The sequence below is a fragment of the Colobus angolensis genome, unplaced genomic scaffold, assembly GCF_000951035.1.
Source record: "Colobus angolensis palliatus isolate OR3802 unplaced genomic scaffold, Cang.pa_1.0 Scaffold270, whole genome shotgun sequence".
In the NCBI taxonomy this organism is placed as follows: domain Eukaryota; kingdom Metazoa; phylum Chordata; class Mammalia; order Primates; family Cercopithecidae; genus Colobus; species Colobus angolensis.
The window spans coordinates 667397-683900 of NW_012115933.1; the positions used below are offsets into that span (position 1 = coordinate 667397).

A 16504-nucleotide genomic window follows, 5' to 3' on the forward strand; every position below is an offset into this window, starting at 1 on the left:
TGATAGTATTTCCCTGCAGTGCGTAGATTACATAAGTGTTGAGTAAATCTTGGAGATCAAGTATCCTCATTCAAGAGGAAAATGAGTTAAGAGATTCAGTTCAGAGACCTACAGTGAATGCTCTCTGCTGCAGGCAGGGATTGATGAGCTGCTTCAACTCTTCCCACCCACCACTCTCAATCCTATAATGAACTCTGCTCACTGTTCTCCAAGTGAGCTGACCCTTTGGCCTTTCCATACCTCGGCCTGTGCACCTTCCTGAACTTGGAATGTCCTTACTTTCTGGAAAAGTAATCAGTTGCCGGCTCAGATATGGCCTTTGCTCTTTGGTGTTCCCTGATATTTGGACAAATCTGCTCCCTTTTTTCCTTCCCAGTGTCCTGTAGGACATACCTCCAACATAACACTTTTAATGTTGCTTATTAGTTATTTACAGTCTGACTTTTTCTGGGTGAGGGTTCTTCTTTGGCTTGTTCATCTTTGCAACCTCAGTACTTAGCATCATACCTGGCACCTCCTAAATGTTTTTGGTACCCTTGAATTGAATCCAAAAAAAGTCTCCTGAGGCAAACCAGGTAAGTCCTCTGACCTGAAAGCCAAGGTCAGAGAGAATGTTCAGGACAGACTGCCTGTGCCAAAAAAAGTCTGAACTCAGGCAGCTCTGGCTAGAGCAGTGCCCTTTAGGTTTCTCTAGGAAGGTCACTGGTAATAGGAAGCCTGATTTTGTGAGAGGAGAGAGTTGCCTCTCTGTCCAGGTCATGGACCTTTCCTTCTAGGGTTGGTCTCAATCTGAAACCAGCCATTCCTTGGTCTGCCATTTTATGAATGCTGCAGTGGTTCTGGGCACAGCAACACAAGCTGAATTTTTTTTTTCCATTTGTAGTTGGTACTTGAAACAAATACATTACTAATAGTATTAGTTGATTTTAAGAACTGTTGCTTCTTTAAAACAAAAAAACAAAACTATATACCTCTTTTTAGAATGGGAGACCTTGTACTTTTTTTCCCACAAATTTTTATTTTGAAAAATGTCAAACCTACAAAAAAAAGCTCTAAGAATATTACAGTGAACACCTATGTAGCTTTCTTCTAGATTCACCAATTGTTAGCATTTTGCCACAATTGTGTGTGCATGTTCACTCGCGCTCTGTCTCTCTCCCTCTCTCTCTCTCTCTCTCTCTCTATATATATATATACATAAAATTGTGAGGCAGTGCGTGTAAGCACCAATACAATACTTAGGCTTATTAGGTGTTAAATAATCTTAGCATTCTTGCCTGTGATTTAAATGTAATGCTCAATAATAATAAAATTACCCAACTAGTTTGACCAGTTCTCTCCCACACCCCAGTCTGGTCTCAGTTTCCTTGGTTAGGTGCTTGTTTGAACTGAGCCATTCCCAATAGCCATTTAAGAGTAGGTTGTAGGCCAGGTGTGGTGGCTCACGCCTGTAATCCCAGCACTTTGGGAGGCTGAGGTGGGTGGATCACGAGGTCAAGAGATCAAGAACATCCTGGCCAACATGGTGAAACCTTGTCTCTACTAAAAATACAAAAAATTAGCTGGGTGTGGTGGCACGCACCTGTAGTCCCAGCTACTGGGGAGGCTGAGGCAGGAGAATCGCTTGAACCCTGGAGGTGGAGGTTGCAGTGAGCCGAGATTGTGCCACTGCACTCCAGCCTGGGTGACAGCGCACGAGACTCCATCTAAAAAAAAAAAAAAGAGTAAGTTGTAGGCCGGGCACAGTGGCTCACGCCTGTAATCCCAGCACTTTGGGAGGCCGAGGCAGGTGGATCACCTGAGGTCAGGAGTTTGAGACCAGTCTGGCCAACATGGTGAAACCCCATCCCTACTAAAAATACAGAAATTAGCCGGATGTGGTGGCACTTGCCTGTAATCCCAGGTACTCGGGAGGCTGAGGCAGAAGAATCACTTGAACTCAGGAGGCAGAGGTTGCAGTGAGCCGAGATTGCACCACTGCACTCCAACCTGGGCAACAGAGTAAGACTCCGTCTCAAAAAAAAACAAACTGTAGACCTCTCACTCCTAAATATTTCAGCACATATCTCCTGAGAACTAGAAATTCCAGATTGTTTCAGTAATGTCCTTTACAGCAATTTGTTGTTGTTGTTGTTGTTTTGAGATAGTCTAGCTCTGTCACGCAGGCTGGAGTGCAGTGGCGCAATCTCGGCTCACTGCAACCTCTGTCTCCTGGGTTCACGCCATTCTCCTGCCTCAGCCTCCCGAGTAACTGGGACTACAGGCGCCCACCACCTCGCCCAGCTAATTTTTTGTATTTTTGGTAGAGACGGGGTTTCACTGTGTTAGCCAGGATGGTCTCGATCTCCTGACCTAGTGATCCGCCCGCCTCGGCCTCCCAAAGTGCTGGGATTACAGGCATGAGCCACTGTGCCCGGCCTAGCAATTTGTTTTTTTTTTTTTTTAAATCCAAGATCCACTTGAAGTCAAGAGATAGAACAACTTGCGTTTATTTATTTATTTATTTTTAATGAGTATTTTAATTTAGTTTCAGAAAAAAATGGTACATGACTTGTATGAGAAAGCATAAAATTAAGAGAGTTTTCTGGATATGCAAGAAAAAGAAATAATTTTAGTATGTTCAGTGATAATTTTCTGGATCTTCCTCTTGTGTCAAAAGCTATATATATATATTTCCTCCTCAAAGCAGCTGCGCCAAGAACTAACTAGCCCTCTTTATCTCCCTCTAGCTGGGATAGACTAATTCCCCTCCACCCTCATCTCTCTTCTTTCAATAACACTGCATAGGTGTTAATGGCCTGGGCTCTCACTAATGAACAGAATTGTCCTTTAAGCCTGCAGCCCACAGGCAGTAGGACCCAAAGCCTCATCCCCAGTCCCCAGGGCAGAAGCCACAGAGCTGGTATTGTTTCCACTGTTTCAGGAAGGAGCCAAAAGCTGACTCTCAGCACAAATCGAAGTCCAATATGGAAAGAGAATAACTGCTTCTAGTCCCAGGAGTAGGCAAGCTGTGGGCAAAAAAGTTTTTGCAGCCACCCCATCTTTGGAAACAAGGAGAAAACTAGACCCTTTTCCACTATTGTGGTCTACAAGGTACTCTGCTGCTCCAAGGGGATCTGAAAGCGCAAAGGATCTAAACAAATAAGGAGAACTTTTCCCAAGCTGGAGATAAGAGTGACAAATAGAAAGATGGGTGAATGTAATAATGCATAGGAAGATGATGCTGGGAACCTCCATTCTTCATATGGGTGCCAGCCCTACAGAGGACAATACAGTAAGAACCAGGACAACCACTCCAGACTGGTGTAGCTGGGGAATCTTCAGGCCTTTTCCTAGGTCCCACATCAAGTTTCAGACCCCATTCCAGGTATGATACATGAGAGGGAAGACGAGTGCAAACTTAGCTGTGTGGATCAGTGCTGGCCCCAGACACAGGGACTTCACGAGCTCCAAATAAAACTCAAAGTTCCCAGGGAGTAACAGGGCTGACATGCCAAAAAGAGAGGCTCCTGCACTCAAAGTAATACCAGTGCTACGGTGGCCGATGGCCATCGCCATGGGAAGAGACCAACTATAGATAGTGACGTGGGGAGACACGGGACAGTTTAAACCTGTGTTCTTATTCCAGAACCGCTCCATCTCTTCTTTGGCCGTGGTTCCCAAAGGAACAGCATTTCTGATACAGAACTGAAGGCTAAAGTGAGCTCGGAGGCAATGTCGACCAACATGTCTCAGCAAGAGTGCAGCGATCTTGGGTTCCACATTTAGTTGTTATATCTCTTTAATCTCCTTTAATTTAGACAGTTCCCTAGGCTTTTTGTCTTTTATATCATTGGAAGAGTCCATGCCCATTGTTTTATAGAATATCCTTTAATATAGTTTTTATGGGCTTTGGAGCAATTATATGTACATAGGCCTTAAATTATAGGACTAAAGCACAGGGTGACCACTTACTGCTATTAAAACAATGTCAGACCGGGCACAGTGGCTCACACCTGTAATCCCAGCACTTTGGGAGGCCAGGGTGGGTGGATCACCTTAGGTCAGGAGTTTGACACCAGCCTGACCAACATGGTGAAACCCCATCTCTACTAAAAATGCAAAAATTAGCCGGGCATGGTGGTGTACGCCTATAATCCCAGCTACTTGGGAGGCTGAGGCAGGAGAGTCACCTGAATCCAGGAGGCAGAGGTTGCAGTGAGCCAGGATCGCGCCATTGCACTCCAGCCTGGGCAACAAGAGCAAAACTCCGTCTCGAAACAAAAAAACTGTCAAATGGTCACTGTCACAAGGATATTTTAAAGGCAAGTTCTTTATTAGGGATATTGAAAAGTTTATCTTGCCATTTTTAGATGAGATGGCATAAATTAATGGACTCTGGAAACTGATCTGGTTTAATTCCAGATTTCATTCCTAGGTTTTAATCTGAAAATTCCCTTATCCTCTCCGAGCTTCATTTTCCTCATCTGTAAAATGGTAATAATAACAACTGTATTTACCTCATAGAGTTACTGTGAGGATAAAATGAGCTAACATGTAAAATGTTTCTTAGCAAAGTGCCTAGAACATTGTGAGCATTTAGTACCTGATAGTTGTGGTAGTAGAGCTGTTGATAATTTGTACTAGGGATCAAGTATTAAAAAATTATAACATGAAAAATTAGGTATTTAAGAGATCAGGAAGCTTTGTTTTGAAAGGTAGCCAAGAATGTTTTAGAGGTTGTTATACTTAATGTGTTCTCAGGTATTAAAAGAAAAAAATTGGCCAGGCGTGGTGGCTCATGCCTGTAATCCCAGCACTTTGGGAGGCCGAGGCAGGTGGATCTTGAGGTCAGGAGTTCAACACCAGCCTAGCCAAGATGGTGAAACCCCGTCTCTACTAAAAATACAAAAATTAGCCAGGTATGGTGGTAGGCACCTGTAATCCCAGCTACTCGGGAGGCTGAGGCAGAGAATTGCTTGAACCTGGGAGGTGGAGGTTGCAGTGAGCCGAGATCATGCCACTGCACTCCAGCCTGGGCGACAGAGTGAGACCCTGTCTCAAAAAAACAAAAAGAAAAAAAATATTTTAATTAAATTTACACTTAACACACCTGGCCAATGAAATGGAATTATCCTAATTAAGTTCTTCCCCAAACCTTAGTGTTCCTTTTTCTCCCAGAAAATTGCATTCGTCAATTTAGGATTATTGAAAAAACATCCCTCAGTGTTCTACCCTTCTTCCCCAACCTGTTTGGCATCAGTGGGAAAGCAAGGAAATTTCAGCCATCCATTCTACCTGTAACCCAGGGTTGTGTTGGTGACAGTGACTAGAAACTGCTCCTGTTCCCTCCAGAGCCATCTGCTTTCATAGACTGGCTTGGAGCTGAGGGCCTCTCATAGCTCACCACATCACTGAAGCCCCCACATACTCCTCAGGTTACCATTTCTGAAACTGGAAGAGTTTTATAATCATATTATCTGTTACTGGGTCAGAGGGCAAGAGAGAACAGAGGAAGTTGATAATTTTTTGGCCAAGTTTTTTTTTTTTTTTTTTTTAATACCTTTCAAACTAATAGAGAAACTCTATTTATAGGCATAATTGGCTTTTACTTTAAAAATGTATTAAAATCAGAAAATAATACTACATCTGACATTCTTGTGGGGGAAATAGCTAATCATATATGAAAGCAAATATTCAGTCACCCACTGTTTGTTTGCAGTAATATTCAGCCTGTCATTCAAGTAACTTTGGGGCTTTTCTTCAGTATCTAGGTTACTTCTCTTTATTCACCAAATGCTTGTAACTGCAAAATAGAAAGTGCATATTATTAATTTGAATTCTAATGTTTATAATGAGACCATATGCAAAAACTTTAATTTTATCTATTACAGAAATAATTGAAAATGCAGTAAAAGAAAAATCAATGCTCACATGACTCCCTAGTGTATGAAATACCTTTTTATACATTATCTCACAACCTACATCTCTGTAAGGTAATTGGAACAAATATTTAGTTTCTTCATTTGACAGAGAAGAGAGCCAAGATTCAGAAATGTTAATATTCAAGTTCATGGTTCCACCACTTACGGGGTGATCTTGAACAAGTCCCTTAATCACTCTGTGTAATTTCCTTAAATATGATGCAGAATTCAAAATAGGGCCTACTGCATAGGGTGTGTGTGAAGATAAAATGAGTTAATGTACACAAGGCACTTAGAACAGTGTCTGGTATACAGTAAATCTCAACAAATGCTAGCTATTAGCTGTTATTATCACACAGCTAGTAAATGTTAGGACTTGTACCCAAATCTAGACCTTCTGTCTCCTAGTCCAGAACGCTTTTCATAGTACCATGTGCAATTTACCTTTTAGTAAATCATTGAATGAATTTCTGCCTCACATTGATCTTGTTATTCTTGAAGGGATCTTTTTTCTACTTTGTTTACTTTGACTTTAAATTTTTCAAGATCAAAAGGGAAATGTGTTTGAAAGATTCTTCCTGATTTTTAAAAATCCTCTGATTTCTGTTGTCATCTGGGTTTGCTTGAACTTGAAGTATCAAAAGGTGTTTTAGCAGGTGAAGATATCATAAAGTTGTTTTCAAGAGTGATTTTGGGTGTTTCTGGTGAATTTTGTTTTGGTTGGAAGGCCTAAAGTGGGAAATAGGGTTGAAATAAATTGTTGGACTACAGCCCAGATTTTGGGGGTTGGGGGGAGTTCAGCCACATCTCTTATCTCCAGTGCTGAGAGAATATTGCCGTTGCAGAGAATGTCAGCTTGGTGACCTCAGAGTAAAGATAATTGTTTTGACACAGGATTATTTATAGTAAAAGAGCCTTCCTGAAGAAGTTGGTAAACTGTTATGGACCATTTCCTGGGAAAGGAAAAATTGTTTGTAGATATTTCTTTTGATAATAGTATTTGTAGCAGGCTTTTACTTGTGACTCCCAGTTGTTTTTACTCTATCTGCTGCCAATGTAGATGTTTTATGGCTGTGAGATGGGCCTAAGTGAAAATCTGCATGCTTTTGTGGGAGCTACTCAGCTGCTGTAGGGAGACAATCACCCTTTCTTTGGATGACCAAGGTCAATGCAAACCTGGATTTGATGTGGAAGATTGCAGAGGGTGGGCAGTGATGTGCAGGAAAGATGGAGTCAGCCCGGAGGCCTTTTTGAGGCAAGGAATAAGAGAAAGCCCCAACTCACTGGGCATGCCCTATCACCAGGCCTTTTTGATGTGTGCATAATACAGTATATACATAGATGGGTACTCTGACTGCAGGATATTCAATATGCTTACAATCTTTGTAGATATCTGTACCAGTATTTAACCTGGTAAGACAGGAGGTTTGAAAGAACCTGCTGAGACCTCCTCTTCGTGCTTCGTGATATTTGGACTATTTAACCCTCTTATCTCTAATATTATCTTTAGCAAGTAGAATTAATGTTCTCATATTAAGTGAAAATACTGAATTTTTAAGATTCCCTAGCACCTGATGATAGTTCAATACTGTTTGCAAAAGAGGATATGAAGAAGTGATGTATTTATTGTCTTTTTTAGTTTTGCAGTCAGGTTTTATTTTTCCTGACTAGCCACCAACAGAATCTTCTGACCTATGCAGCATGAGACTAAAGCCCAGAAAACAGCTCTGGGTCCTAAAACCTTGACAGTCTCTCTCTTGCAACTACATGGCTGCCCATTCAGTTTGGTGCCTTCTCCTGTGTGTTAGTTTCTGCCTGCTATGCTGGGGAGTGGCTGGTCTATTTTTCTGCTGTATTTGCTTGGATGCTCTGTATAGTAGATGGGCAGTTGGAGAAAAGGCTAAAAATGAATAGCCGTTATCCATTGCCACTGCCATTACATGTTGCCCAGGACTCCAGAGAGTTTTGCTTCTTAGCCAGTTGATTATGAATTAAACACCTCTGATGTGTGAGAATCTTCTGTATGTGGGGATTCTTATCCTTCTCTGCCATTTACATTCTTCTGATATGTAGTGTACCAGAGGAGAACACTATTGATGATGGTTTCCTTTGAGGTTAGTAGCAGAAGGAATGACAGCTGAGAGATTTAGCAGAGCTAGCAGGGTTGTAGAGAAGTTGAAAGCTTAGACTGGTTCATGATGGGCCTTTGCTCAGTTGTCATTTATGAATGCCAGTGTGGCCACAAGTGCCACAGGTGGACCCTTGAATATCTGTTGCTCTTTTTAAAGTCTTTGCTGATTCTCCCAAGTTGGGCCTTTGCTCCTTAGGATTTTAGTGACACATTTTTCCCCACTTATCTCCCTCAGCTTTGTAGTGAGTAGTTAATTGTCTAAATGTTTGTTTCATCTACTTCGTAAGTTTCTTTACAAGAGGAACCTGGGGCCCGGCGTAGTGGCTCACACCTGTAATCCCAGCACTTTGGGAGGCCGAGGCGGGTGGATCACTTGAGGTCAGGAGTGTGAGACCAGCCTGGACAAAGTGGTGAAACCCTGTCTCTACTAAAAATACAAAAATTAGACGGATATGGTGGCGGGCACCTGTAATCCCAGCTACGTGGGTGGCTGAGACCTGAGAATCGCTTGAACCCGGGAGGCAGAAGTTGCAGTGAGCCAAGATCATACCACAGAGATTGCGCCACTGCACTGAGATTGAGTGACAGAGCAAGACTCCATCTCAAAAAAAAAAAAAAAAAGAGGAACCTGGTCTTGCTCATTTTAGTATTCTCATAAACCATGGATATGTCCCACTTGCATCAGTTACTTGGTAAATCTTATGGAATTAAACTGAACAAAACTGGCTGTGTCTATGGAAATCCTGCAGCTAGTATCCATTTTTCTAGACCTACTGTACTCTGCCAAGAGGGCATCCCTTAGAGAAGCAGAGCACCATCATCAGAAATAGCATGCAAAAGCACACCAGCTTATTGTTGGCCTTTTTAAAAACTTTTCGTGAAGCTTTTTGTGTGTGTGTTTGTAACAAAGCTTTTTTAAAAAAATGAGGGCAGGTGGACTCACCATTGGCCTTAGCCACAACTAACAAGTAGCCAGGAAACAGGCACCTCCTACTTTCCAGTTTCTACCAAGCTCTAGGTAGAAAAGCTCTAGCTTTTTTTAAAAAAAAAGCTATGTTGAAATATCATTCGCATACCATACAATTCACCAATGTGACATGTGCATGTCAGTGGTTTTCAGCATGTTTACAGAGTTGTGCAATCATCACCACAATCAATTTTAGAAAATGTATCATCCCAAAAAGAAACTCAGTGCCTATTCCCTCCAGCCTCCCCGTCCTAGGCAGCCGTTAATCTATTTTTTGTCTTGATAGATTTGCTGGTTCTGGACATATTTTGTCTGGCTTCTTTCACTTAGCATAATAATTTCAAGGTTTATCCCTGTGGCATGTGGCCAGCCTAGAGCTTGGTAGAAATTGGAAAGCAGGTGGTGCTTGTTTTCTGGCTACTTGTTAGTTGTGGCTAAGGCTAATGGTGAGTCCACATGCCCTCATTAAGGACAACCAGATGTATTTAGTGGAAATTCCGTAGATGTGTTCTAAACTTGCTCCTGTGAGTAATTATAAAAATTAAGGTAATACCAGTGAGCACCTAACTTAGTTCCTGGACAGAGTCCCTTTGTCCCACTTGAACTTTTTCGATTTAGTAAAATTTGCCAAAATGAAACAACAGATAGTTTGTAATTGGTACTTTGAGTTTAATGTACTGATTCTCCCTTTTGTTTTTGCTCTCCCCAAGGCTATGCCTTTCTGCTGTTCCAGGAGGAAAGCTCAGTACAAGCTTTGATAGATGCCTGCCTGGAAGAAGATGGGAAACTGTACCTGTGTGTGTCAAGCCCCACCATCAAGGATAAGCCAGTAAGTAATACATGGCCAGCTGTTGCTTTTCCAGAGCACATACGCAATTGGAATAGCTGACCTCCTCCTTCTGATAATGGAAATGCTGGTAACTAGGATCCTCTTACCCAACTTGGCCTTGCTATGCAGTAGAGTTGGACTTTCGCTGGTGATGGGAAACTAATAATAAATTACTCAGTATTTCATTTTATACCTTTGGGACTGTGTGTAAACAAATATGTCCTTGTCTTTCACTTACAGCTATTTTAAGCTAATTCCTATTCAGAAATTCTGAATTGAGGTAAATAATGCTCTTAGCGGTTTTGGCAGCTGGTTTCCATCATTATTTCAGATCAAGGACAGGAGTTATTTATTTTTGAAAAAGGTCATAATTGTTGATGTTTGTGTGCCTCTGAATGCAAGGCATTGTGCTGGGTGGTACCCACAGCTAGTTAAATAGAGCCTTCTGGGTCAGGAGCTTACACTCTAAAATGGGTAGTTTCAACAGAGCAGGAGAGGGGAAGGGCAGATAACGGGGAGCTAAAACCATAATACAGAGTTTGTGGTTAACAGTTTGTGGCTTCTGAGCCAGAGTATGAGTGAGTAAGTCACTGGATAAGGGAGGAAGATTGTGTCCTTTCTCTGGCAGAAGAGATATCAGTGAAGAAGGGGCAAGATCATGTTCAGAGCAGAATAAAAGAACTTTGTTTATTTGACAGAAGTAGGGATCTCTGGGAAGTTGGCAGGGGTGGGGTGAGGTGAGTTTGTGTGTCAAGGCTTGGTGCTAGGTGTGGCAAATAGAGTAAAAATATGACACAGAGTGTGCAAGAGACCAGAGCTATATATACCAGAGGGCCTGCAGCAGCCTCTGTATGACTAGCACCAGAAGTGTGGGGCCTACTTAGCAGCTAGGTTTATTTTCAGAAATGTGCATAGGGAAATAGTTGGATTGAATATAGAAGTTTGAGTGTTGACTCTTGCATTTAAATATCTGCTTGGCTTTGAATAAATCATCTAATCCTTGCTAAACTGTGGTTTCCTCACCTGGAAAATGGGAAGAAGAATCATTCTTCCCTGGGTTGTTGAGAGGCTCAGATAAGAGGAAAATGAATGTGAAAGCATTTGGTAGAGGCCAGATACTTGTACAAATTTAACTGGCTAATATTATCATTCCTACATAGGATTCAGTAGAGCAAGATTAGGATTCACTTACATGGCAATATCTGTTGAGAAGGATGATGACATCTTGAAAAGGGTTTACGACTGTTTGCTAAAAAATGATATTGGGACTTGGCCACGTATAAAGGGGAGAGTGCCGCACTTAAAGCAGAAGAGAGAACTACTACCGAATGGGGATATTGAGAACATTAATTGGAGAGTAAGCAAATGATGCGGAAAAAGAGGCAAGGATTTTAGCCAGTATAAAAGTGTGACTGTAATTTTCAAATCTGGGGGGGCTGTTGCCAAATTTTGGAGTGGTAGGAGTTTAGAAAGTCTGTACCCAAAGAAGAAACAAGCCCTTCTCCACACACACAAAAAAATCTGTACCTGGCCAGGTGCAGTGGCTCATGCCTGTAATCCCAGCACTTTGGGAGGCTGAGGTGGGTGGATCATGAGGTCAGGAGATCGAGACCATCCTGGCTAACACGGTGAAACCCCGTCTCTACTAAAAATACAAAAAAAATAGCTGGGGGTGGTGGCACGTGCCTGTAATCCCAGCTACTTGGGAGGCTGAGGCAGTAGAATCGCTTGAACCCGGGAGGCGGAGGTTGCAGCGAGCCAACATCGCATCATTGCACTCCAACCTGGGCAACAGAGCAAGACTCCATCTCAAAAAAAAAATCTGTACCCAGTTTGGTAGGGTCAGATATCTGAGAGGTAAATTCTCAACCTCCAGAGAGCCTCTGCTACTGGCATGTCAGTTGGAGAGAAGCTGGAGTGAGCTAGGAGGGTTTAAGGTCACACACTATAGGAGAGGATTAGAAATACATTTTTCTACATAAAAAGGCAGAGGGATAGTAGTACACATTGAGGTAGTTATGTCCATATAGGTTAAGAAGCTAGAGATGAACACACAGAGTTTATATACCTTGGAAGAATCATGTCACTGGCTCTGTAGGGAAGGAGAATAATATGCCTTGTGGGACAAGCCTTCAGCTGGACAGGATGTCTCTTGAGCAGGGAGTGAGCAGCAGTAGGGGTCAGATGGAGGTGTTGTGGTGACAATGCCATTACTCTTGAAAACACTCGAAACACATGTATTACCCTTGGATTGAAGGGCTTTTGAAAATAATTAGTAGAATTATCTGTTTTGGAAATGTTTATGGGGAAACTAACTTTCACTGTTTGTGTTTTGGTAAATTCTGCCTTATTACAGTTTTCATTTTCTGAGCTCAAGCGCAGCAGTTTTCTTGTAGCTTGGTGAATTCTGAATGGTGACTGCCAATCACACATTTCTTTGACCCAGGCACACTCAGAATTTCCAGCATAAACAGTTTGAGTAAAACTTAGGATAGGAAACTTAAAAGTCCCCAAACACCTGCAATTTTAATGAACTGGATCCTACTTTGGGTTCCACTCTTTTGGCTCTATTTTTGAAACCTTCTCTTTCTTGGTTTTAGCTCCACGTCTGCCACCACCCCCCCCACCTCATTTATTCGTACATCCCTACCTAGGTTCTGGTACATTCCACCTCATTGTGCATGCTCCCATGAGGGGAAAAAAAGCAAGAACTATGTTGAACCTTTGGAAGTAAATGAGGACCTTGGCAGTAGCTCAAGGCAAAGTCACACTTTGGAGCTCATTCACCGAACTTTTTTTGAGCCATGGCGCTTCCTTGCTCCCAGCTTTTGGCTTGGCTAGCCTTTATTTTCTACCTTTCAGGATCCCAGTGCCCTCATTCTGTTGTTTCGTTCTTTCTGACCCTCCCTGGATTTCTTCTTGGAAATACACCATGTTCCAAAATGACCTTGCAGATTTTCTACCCTTTGTCTTTCTTTCTCATCGTTTCCCCTCAAACTCCTGTTCCCTTTGGAACAGATTAATCAGATTGTTTTTCTAATGCAGAACCTGGTAGTGAGGTCTCCTTTCACCTATCTTGTCCAGGATCATGCTTGTTTTTTTTAACTCAAATGAATTCCAAATTTGTGGATTTCAGATTGTGTTAGGGAGATATTTTTGGTCAATGACTACCTTTTGTTAAATGACTCAACTCAGACTGTTCTGTGCGTAGTTCTCGTCCTGAAAGATTGCAGAAGGAACTGTATTTATGGCCTGATTAATTGACTTCCTCAGTTCCAAAGAATGGGAAGACAAATTGGCAAGAGCAAGAAGAGATATTGAGGAGCTTCTAGATCTATGATTTTTTTTCCTTCTCCAGTAAGAGGAGTTTCATAGCTCAGGTATCCCAGGCATATGAGAAGACAGCTGTGTCCATGTGCAGCTGTGTCCAAGGATTCCAGTGAAGCAGGCAGACATTGTTCACAGTGGTCACTCTTATCAGAGTGACTCTATTTTTTGAATATATTAATAGATTGAACCTAAAGGTTAAAGACAGCAAGCTAATAGAGCAAGGGACCTAGAAGTTCTATCAGAGATAGGGACTGAAAAAGAGTAATCTTGAAAAGAAGGTGGGGAAGGAGCTATTTAAGATTCTAGAACATGTTGGCCGGAGATGTGGGAAAGCAAACACCTTGAAAGGAGTATCAGAGGAGTTTCCTGCTTCCTGTTCCTTATGATTTATTTATAGCGCGATCACAGTTTCTCTATATCTTGAAATACGACAGAATGATTTTGCTATAAATTTAATAACCATATTACCAAACTAAAGTATGCTTATGTGGGGATCCGTTCTTTATGTTATTGCTCAGGTAATGTGGTCATCCACTTAAAACTTGAAAAACAAAAATTGAAAAGAATAAGGAATAAGGATAAGGATAAGAATAAGAATAAGGAATCTGGAAATAAAGGCCAATTTAATTCTTCAGTTTTTAATTCTGTCCCATCTGTCTATCATTCTGGTGTTTCCTCCCCCTGTTTATATATCAGTGGGATTTGTAGCACTTTTCAGTCATTCCTCTTTAGTTACAAAAGCAGTCCAGATCCTTTTCCCAGCTATTTAAGACCTTCCCAGTCTGGCTTCAATTTTTTTCCAACTTTGCCTTTTTCTGCTTTCCTTCTGAACCCCATATTTTAACCAAACGGAAATATCTATGCTCTCATCTCGATTTCTTTCTCTCTTTCTCCCTTTCTTTCTTTCTCTCTTTCTCTCTTTCTTTCTTTCTTTCCTTTCTCTCTCTCTCTCTCTCTCCCTCCCTCTCTCTCTCTCTTTTTCTTTTTCTTTTTCTTCTTTTTCTTTTTGAGACAGAGTCTTGCTCTGTTGCCTAGGCTGGAGTGCAGTGGTACAGTCTCAGCACACTGCAGCCTCCACCTTCTGGGTTCAAGTGATTCACCTGCCTTAGGTAGCTGGGATTACAGGCATGTGTCACCACACCTGGCTAATTTTTGTACTTTTAGTAGAGACGGGGTTTCACCATGTTGGCCAGGCTGGTCTCGAACTCCTCATCTCAGGTGATCTACCCACCTTGGACTCCCAAACTGCTAGGATTACAGGTGTGTGCCACTGTGCCTGGCCTCCCATCTCAATTTCTAATTCCTAGCCTTATTTCAAGACTCCTCACAAATGCCATCTCTTTCATGAATCCTTCCCTGATCACCACATCATGTATCGTGAATGTTACCTATTATTGTAGCTATCTCCAGCCCCATCTAGAGCCATCTTTTTAAAATGGTGTGCCTTCCTTCAGACCGTCTTTGAGTACCTGCTGTGGTCAAGGCACACTGCTGGTTACTATGAATCAGAATGTACTATAAGTTGATATAAAATCTTGTGTCTGTAAGTATAGGCTGGGTGCAGTGGCTCATGCCTGTAACCCCAGCACTTTGGGAGGCTGAGGTGGGTGGATCACTTGAGGTCAGGAGTTCTGAGACCAGCCTGGCCAACATGGTGAAACCCTGTCTCTGTTAAAAATACAAAACTTAGCCAGGCGTGGTGGTGGGCGCCTCTAATTCCAGCTACGCAGGAGGCTGAGGCACAAGAATCGCTTGAACCCAGGAGGCGGAGGTTGCAGTGAGCCGACATTGCACCATCACACTCCAGCCTGGGCGGCAGAGTGAGACTCTATCTCAAAAATTAATTAATTAATTAATTAATTTAATTAAAAATACACAAATTAGTCTGGCATGGTGGCAGATGCCTGTAATCCCAGCTACTGGTGGGCTGTGGCAGGAGGATCGCTTGAACCCAGAAGGCAGAGGTTGCAGTGAGCTGAGATTGGGCTACTGCACTCCAGCCTGGGAGACAAAGCAGGACTCAGTCTCAAAAAAAACAAAACAAAAACCCCACAAAACAAGTATATAAATACACAGTGTCTATAGAACCTAGCACATAAAAGGTTCTCAAATATTTACCAAAGTAACAAAGATAAAACAAAAGAATAAGATACAGATTATGTACTTTGGAGAGTTCATCTGTACCTAGAATGATGAAAGAAAACTTCCTGGATGAAGTGTCATTTGAATTAGGCTTGAAAGATGAGGAGAATGTGGAGTTGGCCAAGAGAAGGGTGGAAGTACAGGGAATAGAAATTTCAGAGAAAGGTAAAAACATGAACACAGAAATAGGAAATGGTGTGACATGAATGGAGAATATTTAGGTTGGTTAGATGGAGCACAAATACATGAATGGGAATAGAGAGAAATTAAATTGAGTGAAATAGATAGAGACTAAGTTATAGGGCACCTTGATTGATTGCCTCAATCCTTCATTTGTGATGTATTTACTAAAGGTATTTCATTCTTTGCTTGGTACTTCTTAACACATAACTACAATTTTATCTTGGTCCATTCGAATCTGGTTTTGTATGTCCATCTTAGAATTCACGGCTAAGCCATATCAGCATGTGTGTCATATCCCACCTTGGAAATCTTTAGCATTTCTTATCTTGATTTATTTATTTGTTTCTTGAATTCTTGGTCTAAATTATGGTTTGGGGCTGGGCACAGTGGCTCTTGCCTGTAATCTCAGCATTTTGGGAGGCTGAGGCAGGAGGACTGCTTGAGGTCAGGAGTTCGAGGCTGCAGTGAGCTGTGATCACACCAGTGCACTCCAGCATAGGCAACAGCGAGACCCTGTCTCTAAAAAAAGAAAAGAAAAGAAAGAAATCATGGTTTGGACACCTTCCACCATAGGAATTTCTTCAAAGAAGGCATTTCTTTTCCAAAGTGAGAGAAGTATCTCCAATCTGCAGATTGGTCCAGAGTTTCTTAGTGCTCGAATCTTTGAAAGCTGTATTTTTTTCCAGGGAGGTCTAAAAAATGTTGCATTTCCAGTTGGGTGTGGTGGCTCACGTCTGTAATCCCAGCACTTTGGGAGGCCGAGGCGGGCGGATTATGAGGTCAGGAGATCGAGACCATCCTGGCTGACACGGTGAAACCCTATCTCTACTAAAAATACAAAAAATTAGCCAGGCGAGGTGGCTCACGTCTGTAATCCCAGCACTTTGGGAGGCCGAGACGGGCGGATCACGAGGTCAGGAGATCGAGACCATCCTGGCTGACACGGTGAAACCCTATCTCTACTAAAAATACAAAAAACTAGCCAGGTGAGGTGGCGGGCGCCTGTAGTCCCAGCTACT

At 42.1% G+C, this 16504-nt stretch overlaps 1 protein-coding gene and 1 pseudogene across 1 annotated transcript in view; one reads left to right on the forward strand and one right to left on the reverse strand.

The window, feature by feature from the left end:
- CPEB3 (cytoplasmic polyadenylation element binding protein 3) overlaps positions 1-16504 on the forward strand; it is a 206665-nt gene that overhangs the window by 133841 nt on the left and 56320 nt on the right. The window contains exon 7 of the mRNA XM_011947841.1: positions 9712-9830. Coding sequence (XP_011803231.1) covers positions 9712-9830 — 119 coding nt within the window. The remainder of the gene's footprint in view (positions 1-9711; positions 9831-16504) is intronic.
- Positions 3241-5949, reverse strand: LOC105515929 (annotated as a pseudogene).